This window comes from Molothrus aeneus, chromosome 30 (genome assembly GCF_037042795.1).
Source record: "Molothrus aeneus isolate 106 chromosome 30, BPBGC_Maene_1.0, whole genome shotgun sequence".
NCBI classification, from domain to species: Eukaryota; Metazoa; Chordata; class Aves; order Passeriformes; family Icteridae; genus Molothrus; species Molothrus aeneus.
Genome location: NC_089675.1, coordinates 1,129,103 through 1,147,420, shown reverse-complemented (window position 1 = coordinate 1,147,420; position 18,318 = coordinate 1,129,103). Strand labels below are relative to the sequence as shown.

The 18,318-nt window shown below is 59.0% G+C and overlaps 1 protein-coding gene across 1 annotated transcript in view; it reads right to left on the bottom strand.

The window, feature by feature from the left end:
* ESPL1 (extra spindle pole bodies like 1, separase) overlaps window positions 1–18,318 on the bottom strand; it is a 36,322-nt gene that overhangs the window by 17,038 nt on the left and 966 nt on the right. Inside the window, exons 2-18 of the mRNA XM_066567559.1 lie at window positions 16,723–16,879; window positions 16,080–16,194; window positions 14,325–15,386; window positions 13,593–13,736; window positions 13,273–13,393; window positions 12,622–12,758; window positions 11,347–11,582; window positions 10,576–10,751; window positions 10,395–10,488; window positions 8,595–8,754; window positions 7,774–7,897; window positions 6,744–6,940; window positions 5,163–5,297; window positions 3,933–4,052; window positions 3,100–3,271; window positions 1,724–1,855; window positions 828–984 (exon numbers count right to left, since the gene is read on the bottom strand). Of these exons, the coding sequence (XP_066423656.1) occupies window positions 828–984; window positions 1,724–1,855; window positions 3,100–3,271; window positions 3,933–4,052; window positions 5,163–5,297; window positions 6,744–6,940; window positions 7,774–7,897; window positions 8,595–8,754; window positions 10,395–10,488; window positions 10,576–10,751; window positions 11,347–11,582; window positions 12,622–12,758; window positions 13,273–13,393; window positions 13,593–13,736; window positions 14,325–15,386; window positions 16,080–16,194; window positions 16,723–16,879 (3,439 nt within the window). The remainder of the gene's footprint in view (window positions 1–827; window positions 985–1,723; window positions 1,856–3,099; window positions 3,272–3,932; window positions 4,053–5,162; window positions 5,298–6,743; window positions 6,941–7,773; window positions 7,898–8,594; window positions 8,755–10,394; window positions 10,489–10,575; window positions 10,752–11,346; window positions 11,583–12,621; window positions 12,759–13,272; window positions 13,394–13,592; window positions 13,737–14,324; window positions 15,387–16,079; window positions 16,195–16,722; window positions 16,880–18,318) is intronic.

The window sequence follows — 18,318 nt, the reverse complement described above, 5'->3', positions numbered from 1 at the left end:
TGCCATTCCTAAAGGATCCTCATCCCAATGACCCCAATGATCCCGTTCCCAATCCCAATGACCCCAATGATGCCATTCCCAATCCCAGTGACCCCAATGATCCCATTTCCCAATCCCAATGACCCAAATGATCCCGTTCCCAATCCCAATGACCCCAATGGTGCCATTCCCAATCCCAGTGACCCAAATGATCCCGTTCCCAATCCAAATGATCCCAATGACCACGTTCCCAATCCCAATGACCACGTTCCCAATCCTGTTCCCAATGACCCCAATCCCATTCCCAGTGACCCCAATCCCATTCCCAGTGACCCCAATCCCATATTCCCACTGACCCCAATCCCGTTCCCAATGACCCCAATCCCATTCCCAGTGACCCCAATCCCATTCCCAGTGACCCCAGTGACCCCAATCCCATTTCCAGTGACCCCAATCCCATATTCCCAATGACCCCAATGACCCCAATCCCATTCCCAATGACCCCAATCCCATTCCCAATGACCCCAATCCCATTCCCAGTGCCCCCAGTCCCACACTCCCAGTGCCCCCAGCCCCATCACTGACCTGCGGGCCGCCTGCAGGTGCCCGGCCATGCTCAGCCCCTCAATCCCAATCCCATTCCCAGTGACCCCAGTGACCCCAATCCCATTCCCAGTGCCCCCAGCCCCATCACTGACCTGCGGGCCGCCTGCAGGTGCCCGGCCATGCTCAGCCCCTCAATCCCAATATCCCATTCCCAATGACCCCAATCCCATTCCCAATGACCCCAATCCCATTCCCAGTGCCCCCAGTCCCACACTCCCAGTGCCCCCAGCCCCATCACTGACCTGCGGGCCGCCTGCAGGTGCCCGGCCATGCTCAGCCCCTCGCTGCAGAAGGCCCTGGCCCTGGCCTGCACCTCGCACTGGCCCAGCAGCGTCGCCAGGCGCTGGCAGCAGCCCAGGGCGTCCCCCAGCACCTGCCACTTGTGCACCAGCGCCGGGCCTGGGGACAGCGGGGTGGCACTGGGGACACTGGGACAGCCCCGCCCTGGGGAGGGGCCCCGGGGACACGGAGCCATTCCCAGGGGACACGGAGAGCCTGGACCTTCCCGTGGAGCTCAGCCCGTTCCAAGAGATCCCAACCCTTCCTGAGCGACCCCAACCCATCCCAGAGGCTTCCGGAATCTCCCAGGGACCCCAAACCTATCCCATCCCACCTCATGGACCCCAATCCCATCTCTGGGACCCCAATCCCACCCCAGGGACCCCAATGCCACCCCAGTGACCCCAATCCCATTCCAGGGACCCCAATCCTGTCCCAGGGACCCCAATCCCACCCCAGTGACCCCAATCCCACCCCAGTGACCCCAATGCCATTCCAGGGACCCCAATCCCATTCCAGTGACCCCGATCCCACCCCAGTGACCCCGATCCCACCCCAGTGACCCCAATGCCATTCCAGTGACCCCGATCCCACCCCAGTGACCCCAATGCCACCTCAGGGACCCCACCCCACCCCAGTGACCCCGATCCCACCCCAGTGACCCCAATCTCACCCCAGTGACCCCCATCCCACCCCAGTGACCCCAATCCCACCCCAGTGACCCCAATGCCACCCCAGGGACCCCGATCCCACCCCAGTGACCCCGATCCCACCCCAGTGACCCTGATCCCACCCCAGTGACCCCGATCCCACCCCAGGGACCCCAATGCCCCCCAGCCCAGCCCAGCCCAGCACTGACCGCAGTCGGGGCCAGGCTCGTCGGGCGCGCGGCCGCGGGCGCTGCCCAGGACCTCGCTGCCCATCAGGGACACCAGGACGCTCCTCAGCAGCTTCTGCGCCTCCAGCAGGGCCACCTTGGGGCTGCTCCAGCCTGGAATTCCATGGGATCAGCACGGGGCGTCCCCAGCCCTTCAGCCTCCTCCTCTTCCTCACAGCAAAGCTCCCCCGAGTCCCAACTCGCCCTTCCTCTTCCTCCTCAGCCCAAATCCACTCTTCCTTCTCCTCTCTAAACTCCCTCCTTCTCCTTCTTCCTCATCCCAAACTCTCCCTTCCTCTTCCTCAAGACTCCTCTGTGTTTCCCTCCATCCCTAAATTCCCTTCCTCTTCCTCCTCATCCCTAAACTCCCTCCCCTCTTCCTCATCCTAAACTCTCTCCCTCTTCCTCCTCATCCCAAAACTCCCTCCCTCCTCTTCCTCCTCACTCCAAAACCCCTCCCTCCTTTTTCTCCTCCTCATCCCAAACCCCTCCCTCACTCTGTCCATCCCAAATTCCTTCCTCATCCCAAAACTCGTCTCTCTCCCTCTTCTTCATCCCTAAACTCCCTCCCCTCTTCCTCATCACCCCAAAACTCCCTCCCTCTTCCTCCTCCTCACCCCAAACCCCTCTCTCCCTCTGTCCACCCCAAATTCCCTCCTCATCCCAAACTCTCTTCCTCCTCTTCATCCCAAATTCCCTCCCTCATCCCAAAACTCTTTCCCTCTTCCTCCTCACCCCACTCTCTCCTTCTTCCTCCTCATCCCAAACCTTTTCCCTCTCCCTCCTCACCCCAAAACCCTCTCCCCTCTGATCCCAATGATCCCAATGATTCCGTTCCCAATCCATCCCAGTCCATCCCAAATTCCCTCCCTCATCCCAAAACTTTCCCTCTTCCTCCTCACCCCACTCTCTCCCTCTTCCTCATCATCCCAAACCTTTTCCCTCTTCCTCCTCATCCCAAAACTCTTTCCCTCTCCCTCCTCTCCCCAAAACCCTCTCTCCCTCTGTCCACCCCAAATTCCCTCCCTCATCCCAAACTCTCTTCCTCCTCTTCATCCCAAACTCCCTCCCTCTCCATCCTCACCCCAAAACCCTCTCCCCTCTGATCCCAATGATTCCGTTCCCAATCCATCCCAGTCCATCCCAAATTCCCTCCCTCATCCCAAAACTCTTTCCCTCTTCCTCCTCACCCCAAAACTCTCTCCCTCTTCCTCATCATCCCAAACCTTTTCCCTCTTCCCCCTCATCCCAAAACCCTTTCCCTGTTTCTCCCCACCCCAGACCCCTCCATCCTCTCCCTCCCCACCCCAACCCCTCTGTCCCCGTGTCCCCATCCCAGATTTTCCCCTTTTCCCCACCCTGCTGCCGGATCAGCTCCCGGAGCGGCGCCTCCAGGTGCGCCGGGGGCAGCTCCAGGAACGTGGCCACCACCTGCAGGGCCTGGGCCTGGGCCAGGAACCAGCCCCGGGTGGCCCTCTGGGCCTGGGGCTCCCTCAGGGCCTGCAGCAGCAGGGCCACGCCCTGATCCGCCTGGAAAAACGGGGAAAAACGGGGGAAAATGGGATTTGGGATGATGGAGGGCGATCCCATCCCCATCCCACCCATCCCAGTCCCCTTAATCCATGCCAATCCCATTCCCCCATCCCAGTCCCCTTCCAGCAGCAGGGTCATGCCCTGATCCGCCTGGAAAAACGGGGAAAAAATGGGAAAAAATGGGGAAAAATGGGATTTGGGATCGTGGCGGGTGATCCCATCCCCATCCCACCCATCCCAGTCCTCTTAATCCATCCCAGTCCTTTTATCACATTCCTCCATCCCAGTCCCCTTCCAGCAGCAGGGCCACGCCCTGATCCGCCTGGAAAATGGGAAAAAATGGGGAAAAATGGGAAAAAAAGGGGAAAAAATAGGAAAAAAAAGTGGGGGAAAATGGGGGAAAAATGGGGAAAAAGTGGGGAAAAAGCGGGGAAAAAGTGGGGGGAAAATGGGGGGAAATTGGGAGAAATGGGAGTTGGGATCACAGGGCGCGATCCCATCCCAATCCCACCCCATCCCAGTCCTTTTATCCCATCCCAATTCCCTTCCAGCAGCAGGACCACGCCCTGCCCTACCAGGATTTGGGATCACCAAATCCCCCACCCCAAAACTGCCAATGTTCTGGGTTTTTTTTTTTAGGAAAATCCCCATTTTTTGCCTTTTTCTGGAGGCAGCAGAGGTGGCTGCGCAGCAGGAGCCGGGAATGGCGCAGGAGCAGCCGGGAATCCTCGGAGCCCTCGTCCTCCCCCAGGCACAATTCCAGCTCCTCCAGGAAAACCTGGGAATGCCACGCCTGGATCGGCACCAGCACCCCCAAACCCCGTCCTGGGGGGGGATTTTCCCGGGATTTTTGGGATTTTTCCCAGGATTTCTGGGATTTTCCCCAGGATTTTTGGGATTCCCGCACTTTCCTGAGTATCCCAAACCCTCCCCCCTAACGACTGATTTTCTCAGGATTTTGGGAATCCTGGGATTCTCCCATCCTGAGGGTTATTCCCATATTTCCCTGGGCCTGGAAGGACATTCCCGGGTTTCCCTGGATTTCCCAGGATTTGGGAAGGACGTTCCTGGGTTTCCTGGCTGTACCTGGGCCAGGGCAGGACATTCCCAGGATTCCCAAGTTTCCCTGGATTTGGGCGGGACATTCCCAGGATTCCCAGGATTTGGGCAGGGCATTCCCAGGATTTGGGCAGGACATTCCCGGTTTTCCCAGGATTCCCAGGGCATTCCCGGTTTTCCCGGTTTTCCCAGGATTTGGGAAGGACATTCCCAGAATTCCCAGGACATTCCCAGGATTCCCAGTTTTCTCAGGACATTCCCAGTTTTCCCAGGACATTCCCGGTTTTCCCAGGACATTCCCAGGTTTCCCAGTTTTCCCAGGACATTCCCAGGCCATTCCCAGTTTTCCCAGGCCATTCCCGGTTTCCCCAGGCAATTCCCAGGCCATTCCCGTTTTTCCCAGGACATTCCCGTTTTTCCCAGGCCATTCCCAGCACATTCCCAGGCCATTCCCGTTTTTCCCAGGCCATTCCCAGGCCATTCCCGGTTTTCCCAGTTTTCCCCAGGCCATTCCCGGTTTCCCCAGCACATTCCCAGGCCATTCCCAGTTTCCCCAGGCCATTCCCAGCACATTCCCATTTTCCCCAGGCCATTCCCGTTTTCCCCAGGCCATTCCCAGGCCATTCCCGGTTTTCCCAGTTTCCCCAGGCCATTCCCGTTTTTCCCAGGCCATTCCCAGCACATTCCCAGGCCATTCCCAGTTTCCCCAGTACATTCCCAGGCCATTCCCATTTTCCCCAGGCCATTCCCGGTTTCCCCAGGCCATTCCCAGCACATTCCCAGTTTCCCCATTTTCCCCAGGCCATTCCCTGGATTTCCCTGGCAGTACCTGGGCCTGCCCGGGGCTCTGCAGCTGCAGGAGGACGCGGCTGATCTGGCTCAGGGCTTCGGCCGCCCCCAGGGCGTCCCCGAGCCTCCGGCACAGCGAGAGGAGCAGCAGGAAACTCTCCAGGGCCTGGAGGGGCTGGCGAGGGGGAACCCTCGGGTGAACCCCACAAACCGCCCAGGGGCGCGGCCACAACCGCCCCCTGCTCTTCCTCAGCCCAGATCCTGCCCCCCTTCCTCCTCCTCCTCATCCCGAATCCGCCCTTTCTCCTCCTCATCCTCAAACCCCCCCGTTCCTTCGTCTCCTCTTCGTCCCAAATTCCCTCCCCCTTCCTCTTCACCCCAAACTCTCGCCTTCCTCATCGCCAAGCTTCCTCCCACCTCTCCCTCCTCTTCATCGCTAAATTCCCTCCCTCCTCTTCCTCATCCCAAAACTCTCCTTCCTCCTCTTCCAAAATCCCTCCCTCCTCTTCATCCCAAACTCTTTCCCTCTTCCTCCTCTTCATCCCAAATTCCCTCCCTCTTCCTCTTCATCATCCCAAATTCCCTCCCTCTTCCTCTTCATCATCCCAAATTCCCTCCCTCTTCCTCTTCATCATCCCAAATTCCCTCCCTCTTCATCCCAAACTCTTTCCCATCCTCCTCTTCATCCTCCCAAACTTTTCTCCTCTTCCTCCTCATCCCAAACTCTCTCCTTCCTCCTCTTCATCCCAAATTCTCCTCCTCTTCATCTCAAACTCTTGTCTTTCTCTTCATCCTCCCAAACCTTTTCCCCTCTCCCTCCTCTTCATCCTAAACCCTCTCCCTCTTCGTCTTCATCCCAAATTTCCTGTCCTCCTCTGCATCACCCCAAAACTCTCCCTCCTCTTCATCATCCCAAACTCCCTCTTCATCCCAAATTCCCTCCCTCTTCATCCCAAACTCTTTCCCATCCTCCTCTTCATCATCCCAAACTTTTCTCCTCTTCCTCCTCATCCCAAACTCTCTCTTTCCTCCTCTCCCACATCTCCAAACTCTTCCCCTCGTCCTCTTCATCCCAGAACTCTCTTCTTCCTCCTCTCCATCCCAAATCCCCTCCCTCTTCTTCCTCCTCCTCTTCATCCTAAATCCCCTCCCTCTTCTTCCTCCTCTCCATCCCAAATCCCCTCCCTCTTCTTCCTCCTCTCCATCCCAAATCCCCTCCCTCTTCTTCCTCCTCTCCATCCCAAATCCCCTCCCTCTTCTTCCTCCTCTCCATCCCAAATCCCCTCCCTCTTCTTCCTCCTCTCCATCCCAAATCCCCTCCCTCTTCTTCCTCCTCTCCATCCTAATTCCCCTCCCTCTTCTTCCTCCTCTTCATCCCAAATCCCCTCCCTCTTCTTCCCCCTCTTCATCTCAAACTCTGCCTTCCTCTTCATCCTCCCAAACCTTCCCCCTCTTCCTCCTCATCCCAAACTCCCTCCCTCCTCTTTCCCCCCCAATTCCCTCCCTCCTCATCCCAAACTCTTCCTGCCTTCCTCCTCCTCATCCCAAACTCTCTCCTTCCTCCTCCTCCTCCTCCTCCTCCTCTTCCTCCCGCCCTGCCAGCCCTGCCACAGGGGCTCACCCTGTCCTGGAGCCGGTAGAGCGCGGCCAGGACCCGCAGGGAGCTCAGGGTCTGCTCGGGGCTGCGCACGGAGGGGACTCCGGGACCTTCCAGAAGCTTCTTCCACAGGGAAAAGGCTTCGTCCAAGGGTTTGGACAGAGCTGGGGGCGCACGGGGATCAGGGGGGATCAGGGGGGATCCACCCCAAAAAACAAAATCTGTTCCCAAAGTGGGATAATCCTGGGGGAGTCACTCCCACCCTGCCGGGGGCTTGTGCTTCCCACAAAACCTCGGTAGTGGCGCTGGAAGGGCTCTCCCCACTCCACCAGGGTTCCAAAAATCCCTTCCCAACCTTCCAGGATCCCAAAAAATCCCTTCCCACTCCACCAGGGTTCCAAAAACCCCTTCCCAACCTTCCAGGATCCCAAAAATCCCTTCCCAACCTTCCAGGATCCCAAAAAATCCCTTCCCAATCCACCTGGATCCCAAAAAACCCCTTCCCAATCCATCAGGGTTCCAAAATCCCTTCCCAATCCACCAGGGTCCCAAAAACCCCTTCCCAATCCACCAGGACCCCAAAAAATCCCTTCCCAACCTTCCAGGATCCCACAAAAACCCTTCCCACCCCTCCAGGGTCTTCACCCATCCCACCAAACCTCATCACTCATCCCAAAAATCCCCTTCCCACTCTTCCAGGATCCCAAAAAATCCCTTCCCACCCCTCCAGGACCCTCTTTCATCCCAAAAAATCCCCTTCCCAACCTGCCAGGATCCCATAAAATCAGAAGCCACCCATCCAGGGTCTTCATCCATCCCACAAAACCTCTTCCCTCATCCCAAAAACCCCTTCCCGCCCATCCAGGATCCTCATCCATCCCACAAACCCTCTTCCCTCATCCCAAAATCCCCTTCCCAACCTTCCAGGATCCCATAAAATCTCTTCCCACCCCTCCAGGACCCTCATCCATCCCACAAAACCTCTTCCCTCATCCCAAAATCCCCTTCCCGCCCCGCCAGGACCCCCATTGCCCCCATTGCCCCCCGGTCTCACCGCGGTCGGAGCTGAGGCTGCACCGGATCCCATCGGGCGCCCCCGGCCGCTGCCCCTCGGGCTCCTCCTGATCCCAGCCCGGCCCCGGAGCCCGGCCCCGCCCGCGCCGCTCCCGGGCCACGCTCTGGGAAAGGACAGGGAATGCCAGGAACCCCAAAAATCCCGGGAACGTCGCACCCAGGATTCGCCAAATCCCAAAAATCCCGGGAACGTCGCGCCCAGGATTCGCCAAATCCCAAAAATCCCGGGAACATCGCACCCAGGATTCGCCAAATCCCAAAAATCCCAGGAACGTCGCACCCAGGATTCGCCAAATCCCAAAAATCCCGGGAAAATTGCACCCAGGGAACCCCAGGAATCCCCAAAATCCTGAGGAGGGATTGGGAACTCCAGGATTCCCCAAAATCCTGGGAAAATCGCACCCAGGGAACGCCAGGAATCTCCAAAATCCCAAAAATCCTGGGAACATCGCACCCTGGGAACCCCAGGATTCCCCAAAATCCCAAAAATCCCGGGAAAATCGCACCCTGGGAACCCCAGGATTCCCCAAAATCCTGAGGAGGGATTGGGAACTCCAGGATTCCCCAAAATCCCGGGAAAATTGCACCCCAGGAAGGCTTTGGGGAACCCAGGGAATTCCAGGAATCCCCAAAATCCCAAAAATCCTGGGAAAATTGCACCCAGGGAACTCCAGGATTCCCCAAAATCCCAGGAAAATCATCCCTGGGAAATCCGTGTGTCCCAAAATCCTAAAAATCCTGGGAAGGGTTTGGGACGTGCAGGGAAGTCCAGGATTTTCCCCAAATCCCAGGAAAATTCACCTTTTCCAGGAGGGCCTCGAGGGTGCAGATGTGGAGCCAGAGCAGGGCCTGGGCGTGTTCATCCAGGAGCTGATCCCGGATTTGGGAATTGCAGATTTGGGAATTCTGGGACAACGACTCCAGCAGCCTCAGGGACTCCTGGATGGCATCCAGGGCCGAGCTGTGGGAACAGGGATTCCCAAAATCCCCGGAATCGACCCCAAAACCGTGGGAACAGCTCCCAAAATGCCAGGAATGGGAGAGGGGGATTGGGATGGAGGATTTGGGATAAGGGGAATGGGGTGAGAGGTTGGATGGAGGAATGGGATCAGGACTGGGATCAGGATCAGGACTGGGATGGAGGAATGGGATGGGGGTGAAGAGGGACTGGGATCAGGGGTGGGATCAGGACTGGGATCAGAATCAGGACTGGGATGGAGGATTGGGATCAGGATCAGGGTTGGGATCAGGTTTAGGATGAAGGATTGGGATCAGGATCAGGATCAGGGTTGGGATCAGGATCAGGATCAGGGTTGGGATCAGGATCGGGATCAGGACCCACCAGTCGGTGTGGGCACTGAAGCTGTGGCTGCACAGGGGCTGGATTGGAATCAGCACCAGGATTGGGATCAGGATCAGGATGGGGATCAGGATCAGGGTTAGGATCAGGATCAGGGTTAGGATGGAGGATTGGGATCAGGATCAGGGTTGGGATCAGGATTGGGATCAGGACCCACCAGTCGGTGTGGGCGCTGAAGCTGTGGCTGCACAGGGGCTGGGTTGGGATGGAGGATTGGGATCAGGATCAGGATTGGGATCAGGATCAGGGTTAGGATGGAGGATTGGGATCAGGATCAGGGTTGGGATCAGGATCAGGATCAGGGTTGGGATCAGGATTAGGATGGAGGATTGGGATCAGGATCAGGATCAGGGTTGGGATCAGGACCAGGATCAGGGTTGGGATCAGGACCAGGATCAGGACCAGGACCCACCAGTCGGTGGTGTGGGCGCTGAAGCTGTGGCTGCACAGGGGCTGGGTTGGGATCAGGACCAGGATGGGGATCAGGATCAGGACCAGGACTGGGATCAGGATTGGGATCAGGATCAGGATGGAGGATTGGGATCAGGATCAGGATCAGGATGGAGGATTGGGATCAGGATCAGGATTGGGATCAGGATCAGGGTTAGGATGGAGGATTGGGATCAGGATCAGGGTTGGGATCAGGATCAGGCTCAGCACCCACCAGTCGGTGTGGACACTGAAGCTGTGGCTGCACAGGGGCTGGATTGGGATGGAGCATTGGGATCAGGATCAGGGTTGGGATCAGGATCAGGGTTAGGATCAGGATCAGGGTTAGGATGGAGGATTGGGATCAGGATCAGGATGGGGATCAGGATCAGGGTTAGGATCAGGATCAGGGTTAGGATGGAGGATTGGGATCAGGATCAGGGTTGGGATCAGATTGGGATCAGGACCCACCAGTCGGTGTGGGCGCTGAAGCTGTGGCTGCACAGGGGCTGGGTTGGGATGGAGCATTGGGATCAGGATCAGGATCAGGGTTAGGATGGAGGATTGGGATCAGGATCAGGATTGGGATCAGGATCAGGGTTAGGATGGAGGATTGGGATCAGGATCAGGGTTGGGATCAGGATTGGGATCAGGACCCACCAGTCGGTGTGGGCGCTGAAGCTGTGGCTGCACAGGGGCTGGGTTGGGATGGAGGATTGGGATCAGGATCAGGATTGGGATCAGGATCAGGGTTAGGATGGAGGATTGGGATCAGGATCAGGGTTGGGATCAGGATTGAAATCAGGACCCACCAGTCGGTGTGGGCGCTGAAGCTGTGGCTGCACAGGACCTGTCCCAGCTCCAGCAGCGCCACCGCCCTGGGCAGGCTCCGGCCGGGGTCCGGCGCTCCCGGGGGGTCCCTACCGGGGTCCGGCGCTCCCGGGGGGTCCCGGCCGGGCCGTGGCTCCCGCGGTGCCGGGGGGTCCCAGGCGCCCTCGGGGTCCCAGAGCCCCAGCAGGTCGCACAGGACGTTGTAGCGCTCGGGCCCCGTGGGGCCCCGCAGGGATTTGTAGGCCTGGAGCTCGGCCAGCAGCAGGAGCAGCAGGGTGTCCCCACACAGGGGCCGGCAGTGGCACCGGGACTGGGACTCCAGGGCGTCCCGCAGGGTCCTGGCGTTGGGGTCACGGGAGCAAACAGTGGGGTTGGCATGGGGCGATGGCAGGGGAGGCAGCTCCAACCCATCCCAGGGGGCTCCTGATTCCCCCCTCCCAATCCCATCCCTCCTACTCCATTCTCCCATCCCATCCCATCCCAATCCCATCCCATCCCATCCCTCTTAGCCCATTCCAATCCCATTCCCCCATCCCAGCCCATCCCAATCCCCCCACTCCATTCTCCCCATCCCAATCCCCCCTTCCCGCTCCCTCATTCCAATCCCCCATCCCATTCCCTGATCCCAAACCACTAATCCCAAAACCCCATTCCCTGATCCCATACCCCCATTCCCTCATCCCCAGTTCCCCGATCCCAAATCCCCAAACTTCAAACCCAAATCCCCATTCCCTGATCCCCAATTCCCCGATCCCAAACCCTGATCCCAAATCCCCAAACCCAAATCCCCACTCCCTGATCCCATACCCCGATTCCAAACCCCGATCCCAAATCCCCAAACTCCAAACCCAAATCCCCATTCCCTGATCCCATACCCTCATTCCCTGATCCCCCACCCCATTCCCCAATCCCTGACCCCCGATCCCAAATCACCTCAGCCTCAGCTCCTCCGCTCCCTGCTTGGCCGCCTCCGTCTTGATCCTGGCCCAGAGCGCCACCAGCTCGGCCAGCAGGGAGCCGGGGTGGCCCGGGGTGGGCTGGGAACGTGTCCCCAGTGCCTGGGGATGTGTCCCCAGGGCCAGCAGCCACTGTGCCAGCGCGTCCAGCGCCCGCTCCGGGCGCCCCCGGCAGCGCCAGCTCTCCACCTGCAGCCGGAAGCACCTGTGGAGCTGCCAGAGAGGGGGAGTGCCGGGGTCTTTAGGGGTCCCAGTGTGCCAGGGATCCCAGTGTGCCCAGTGTGCCCAGGGATCCCAGTGTGCCCAGTGTGCCCAGGGATCCCAGTGTGCCCAGGGGTCCCAGTATCCCCAGTGATCCCAGTGTGCCCAGGGATCCCAGTGATCCCAGTGTGCCCAGTGATCCCAGTGTGCCCAGGGGTCCCAGTGTGCCAGTGATCCCAGTGTGCCCAGGGATCCCAGTGATCCCAGTGTGCCCAGGGGTCCCAGTGTGCCCACTATCCCCAGTGATCCCAGTCCTCCCAGTACCCCTCAGTGACCCCATTCCCCATCCCAGCACCCCCAAGTGATCCCAGTGCCCCCAGTGCCCCTGTACTCCACCCCAGCACCCCCAGTAGCCCATCCCAGTACACCCAGTACTCCCAGTACCGCCTTCATCCCAGTGCCTCCAGTACCCCCAATACCCCCATCCCAGTACCCCCAGTACTCGCAATGCCCCCAGTACCCATCCCAGTGCTCCCAGTACCCATCCCAGTGCTCCCAGTACCCATCCCAGTGCTCCCAGTGCCCATCCCAGTACCCATCCCAGTGCCCATCCCAGTGCCCTCCATCCCAGTGCTCCCAGTATCCATCCCAATGCTCCCAGTGCCTATCCCAGTGCTCCCAGTACCCATCCCAGTGCTCCCAGTACCCATCCCAGTGCTCCCAGTGCCCATCCCAGTACCCATCCCAGTGCCCATCCCAGTGCCCTCCATCCCAGTGCTCCCAGTATCCATCCCAATGCTCCCAGTGCCTATCCCAGTGCTCCCAGTACCCATCCCAGTGCTCCCAGTACCCATCCCAGTGCTCCCAGTGCCCATCCCAGTACCCATCCCAGTGCTCCCAGTGCCCTCCATCCCAGTGCTCCCAGTATCCATCCCAATGCTCCCAGTGCCTATCCCAGTGCTCCCAGTGCCCCCAGTGCCCATCCCAGTGCTCCCAGTACCCATCCCAGTGCCCCCAGTGCTCCCAGTGCCCATCCCAGTGCTCCCAGTACCCGCTCTGGGGTGACTCCAGCCCAGCTGTAGCCGTGCTCAGCCAGCACTGCCCGGCACAGGGGCTCGCACACGGCTCCGGCCGCTTCCGGAAGGTTCCGGCTCTGCAGGGCCTGGCCCAGGCGGGAGGTGACCACAGCTGTGCCCGGAGGGGACAAAGTGACCAACGGGACAGGGAGGGGACACTGCAGTGACCACTCCTTGTGAGGAACTGACCCCAACCCCCCCGGACACGGAGTGACCCCGTGGACAGCAGGGATGGGGACACAGAGCCCTGGGGTGGCACTGACCACTGGGGACACAGACACAGAGCCCTGGGGTGGCACTGACCACTGGGGATGGGGACACAGAGCCCTGGGGTGGCACTGACCACTGGGGACACAGGGGATGGGGACACACACAGGAGGTGGCACTGACCACTGGGGACACAGGGGATGGGGACAGGAGGTGGCACTGACCACTGGGGATGGGGACACAGAGCCCTGGGGTGGCACTGACCACTGGGGATGGGGACACAGAGCCCTGGGGTGGCACTGACCACTGGGGACATGGACACAGAGCCCTGGGGTGACACTGACCACTGGGGACACAGGGGATGGGGACACACACAGGAGGTGGCACTGACCACTGGGGACACATGGGGTGGCACTGACCGGTGACATCCAGGAATTTGCCCCTCTCGGCCTCGGGCAGCCCCTGCAGCCCCTCCAGCATCCAGGTGACGCTCTGGACACAGCTCGTGGTCACCTGGGACAGCTCCGGCCACTCCGAGGGCTGTGGGGACACCGCGGGTCAGCCGGGACCCCAGAGCCACAGGGGACACTGCAGGACAACCCCAAATTCCAACCCCACATCCCATGGGAGAAGCTTCCAGAACCCTCTCAGGACCCCTCAACCCCAAATTCCAACCCCACATCCCATGGGAAAGGCTCCCAGAGTGGCTCCACCCCAAAATTCCAGCCCCACATCCCACAGGAGAGGCTCCAAGCCCCGCAGGGATCCGGATCCGTGCCTGGGAGCGCTGGAATATTTCGTGGATGGCGTTGGAGAAGAGCTGGAGGCCTTGGAACAGCAGCTGCTTCACCATCACCTGCTCCCGGGTGGAGTCAGGAGGGACCTGGGAACGGGAACAACGGGATTTGGGAATGGGGAAAATGGGATTTGGGAATGAGGGGGCAGAGCTGGGAATGGGGAAAATGGGATTTGGGAATGAGGTGATGGAGCTGAGAATGGGGTCAGGGAATGGGACTGGGAAAATGAGATTTGGGAATGCTGGGGTAGAGCTGAGAATGGGGAAAGTGGGATTTGGGAATGGGGAAATGGGATTTGGGAATGGTGGGGTGGAGCTGGGAATGGGGTCAGGGAATGGAGCTGGGAATGGGGAAAATGGGATTTGGGAGTCCAGGAGCTTTAGGAGCTTCTGCTGAAGATGAGGATGGACCTAGGAAGGGCAGGGAAAAGGGAAAAGTGGGACTTGGGGTCCAGGAAAAAGGAAAAGTGGGATTTGGGGTCCAGGAAGGGCAGGGAAGGGGAAAAACAGGAAGAAGGGGTTCAGGAGCTCCAGGAGCTGCTGCTGGCATGGAGGAAAGTGGGACTTGGGACTCCCCAGGCTCCAGGAGCTGCTGGCAGGGCTGGGAGCAGCACAGGGTGACCCCGAGGGATCGATCCTGGAGCTCCTCTTCCTCCTCCTCCTCCTCCTCCTCACCTGGGCCAGCAGCCGCCGCAGCGCCCGCCCGTGGCCCTGGCAGAAGCCGCAGATGCCGGGGAGCTCCTGGAGGCCGAGGGGCAGCTCCCGGCTCCTCCTGAGCACCTCCCCGAGCTGCGCCAGCACGAACTGGGAGCTCTCCAGCAGCGCCCGCAGGACCCTTCCGGAACATTCCGCCGCCAGCGCCGCTCCCGCCCGCCTCAGGGCCGGCCCCACGGCACCCGCGCCCTTGGCCAGCAGAGCCCGGCTGAGCTGGATCCCGGCCTCCAGCAGCTCCAGAGGGGCTGCTAGGGAATTCCCGGCTGCCCCCAGGAACGTTCTGGAATCTTCCAGGGCCTCCAGAGCGTCGCGGGGCCGCCGGGCTTTGCAGAGGTGGCGGCAGCGCTCCAGGGTGAGCTCCAGGAAGCACAGGGAATCCTGGAGGCCTGGAGGCTGCGAGGATTCATCCCTCAGAGCGTCCAGCAGGAACTCCTGGAGCTGTCTGGCCACGAAGAGCGGGCACGGAGCCCTCTGAGCCTCGTAGAGAGCGGCGGCGGCCGCGGCGTGCTGGGCGGTCTGCGAGGTGAAGAAGGGCGGCTGGAAGGATTCCCGAGGCGAGGATTCCCCGTGATCCCGCGATTCCAGCAGCAGCAGGAAGCGCAGGGCACGGATCCTGGCGGTCAGCACCGCCCTGCCCTCCTCCCGTGGCCGTTCTGGCCCGGCCAGGGCGGCTGCAGCTTTCCAGAGCACCCCGAAAGCGCCGGAGGTGACGGCGGCCCAGTCGCCGCCGCCGCCGCGCCGCAGCCGCGCCCGCAGCAGCTCGGCCACGCTCCAGGCGCGAGGTCCCGCCCAGGCCGCGGCGTTCCGGAGCACGTGGAACAGGATCTTCTCCAGGTACAGCGCCGGGGGCTCGGGCTGCAGGCTCAGGTAGAGCTGGGCGGCCTCCAGGGCCAGCGCCAGCAGCTGGGAGCCGTGGGCCGGGCGCCCGCCGGGCCGGGCCAGCTCGGCCGCGCAGGAGCGCAGGGCGCGGTCACAGGCACGGACACGGCGGGACAGAGGGGCCGAGGGGGCCCGGAGGCTTTCCTGGGGGAAAAGAGGGGATTGGGGTCAGGGCAGAGACCCTCAGGGGCATTTCCTGGGAAAAGAGGGGATTGGGGTCAGGGCAGAGACCCCTGAGAGGCATTTCCTGGGGGAAAAGAGGGGATTGGGGTCAGGGCAGAGACCCTCAGGGGCATTTCCTGGGAAAAGAGGGGATTGGGGTCAGGGCAGAGACCCTTGAGATGCATTTCCTGGGAAAAGAGGGGATTTGGGTCAGGGCAGAGACCCTTGAGATGCATTTCCTGGGAAAAGAGGGATTTGGGATCAGAGCAGGGGTTGGTTCCTGGGAAAAAAGTGATTTGGGGTCAGAACAGAACCCCTCAGGTATTGTTTCCCAGGGAAAGAGGGGTTTGGGGTCAGGACAGAGCCCCTTGAGGGGCATTTCCTGGGAAAAGAAGGATTTGGGGTCAGGACAGAGCCCCTCAGGGGCATTGAAGGAGGCAGAACCAGCTCCAGTGGGATCCAGAGGTTTTCCTGGGTAAAGGAGTCAGACCCCAGCCCAGAATTCCCCACAGATCTCCCCAGAAGGATCCCAAGGTTGCTGTGAGGACAAGAGGGACCAGATCCCAGATCCCACCAGACCCTGAGGTTTTCCCGAGGAAAAGAGGGGTCAGAGCCCCAGATCCCGAGGTTTTCCTGAAGAAAGGAGGGATCTGAGCCCAGCCCTCCCCTGCTCACCCTGATCTTCTCCAGGCGCTCCTCGATGCCGGCCCAGCCGTCCGTGCTTCCATCCTTTCCGTCTTTCCCATCATTTTCATCCTTCCCGGCCATCCCGGGGGCTTCTCCTGAGGGGCTGGGGGAGGCAAGGGGAAGTGTGGGACCCCCAGAACTCCCAAACCCCCCAGATCCCCAAACCTGCAGAGCTCCCCCAGCCCCACTTCTTTGCCCCCTCAGTGCCCCAGAGCGCCCCCAGCCTCAATTCCTGACACCCCAGGAACCTCCAACCCCATCCTTTCTCCCCCCCCCCAAGCCCCCAGCCCCACTCCCCAGCCCCCTTAAGAGATCAGATCCCCCCCAGCCAAGTCTCACAGCTCCCGCCCCCACTTTCTGACACCCCCAGCCTCATTTCCACCCCCATAGAGGCCCGGACCCCCCCACTCCCTCAGGCCTCCCGCGGCCTCCACCCCCCCTCTCCTCACCCGCAGCTCTACCTCTGCCTCTCCCCCTCCTCGCCGGGCCCCTCCGGCCCTCCCCAGCTCCCTGAGGGCGTCTCAGCCCCCGAAATTCCCCCCCGGGACCCCCAAATTGCTCCAAAATCCCCCCCCGGGCCGCCCCCCGCTCACGCTGCGCTGCTGCTCCGCCGCCTTCCGCCTGTTCAAACCTCGGTCGCAGCCAATCAGCGCGCGGCACCGCCCCCCGGCGTCCAATCAGCGCGCCGGCCCGCGCGCGGGGCAGCACGGGAGTCGTAGTCCGCGCTCGGCCACGCGCGTTTTTTGTGCGCATGCGCGGGGCGCTGTTAGGCATGGGGGGCGTCAGTGCTGCGGGGACCCCCGGGATTTGGGGGACACAGCCCCCAGCCTCTGTCGCCCTCAAACCCCCACATTGCCCCTCAGCCTCTGTCACGCCCTGAAAGGACCCGAAAAAAACCCAGAAATTCCCTAAAAAAGCCCCTAATTTTCAAAGTGCCCTAAAACCCCCACCAAAACCTAAAAATAGCCTCAGAATATCCTTAAAATACACTAAAAATACTCTAGCTATAAAACCAACCCTGAAATACCCCTAAAAATCCCCAAAAGACCTTTAAAATTCCCTAAAAGTACCCTAAATAGTCCCAAAAGAGCTCTAAATGTACCTGAGGTGTAAGCCTAAGCCTAACCCTAGGCAGTAGATGCAGCCGAGGGCTGCATTGGCATTATTTTCAATAATGTCCCATATCATTATTGGGCGAGCTGTATCATCTCCACTGTTAAAAACACCAATTGCTTGTTTTCAACATTTTAAAAGTTTAACAGTAATAAGATGGTTATAAAAATAGTAATACAATTAGAGTAATGATAATTTGGGCAAGTTGAATTAGGACAATATGAGACAATAAAGACGAAGAGTTACGGACGTCCAGGTATCTTTTTCTGGGCAGCATAAGCCCGAAAAAGGACACACATTAACAAAGGATTAACCCTTAAAAACAACAGCCTGTTGCACATTCATGCACTTCATCCATGATGCATAAATTCCATTCAAACACAGGATTCTGTCTGGTCATTGTCAACTTCTTCCTCCAAATCCTAACAGCACCTTCGTGCCAGGAAGAAGTTCGTTTCTTCTGATAAGAGAGCAATAAATTCTTCTTCTCTGAAAGATTTAGGTGTCCTGTGGCTGCTGTCTCACTGCGAGTCCTTTCTTTTTAAAAAAAGTCTCCTACATAGCATTGTTTCTATTTTAACAATTTTTATAACCTAAAACTATATTTAACACACTACTTAAGAAAACTAATACAGCATTTCCTTCTAACACAACACATAGAACACTCATTTTAATATTTGCAAAAAGCCAATCATAAAATACATGCATTTTTCACAGCTTCATTGTCGTTCTGCTGCTTGGATTACCCAGTCCACAAATGTAGTAAATGGTTCAGACAAGTCTTAGCTAATCAGATTTTAGGCTTTTTCAAAACTTCCTGCAGGCTGAATTTGCAAAAAGAGCCATCTTTTTCATGTCATCTAATGCTGGTTTGGGTAAATTCACTCGATTATCACTCTGATCATCAGGAGGGTCACCAGTCAGCTTAGACATGACAAGGGTACGAAGGTCTGCATCGGTACTTTGTCTATAAGTGGCTTGTACCCCTGTGAGCAGTCTTTTCCATTTGAATTCCCACGTTGTGAGGCTGTGAGAATTACACCAGCAGGATTTTTACAGTCATTTGGTGTGTTTGTCCTTCCAGGGTGCTTTCCAGCAGTTGCTTAAAATATGG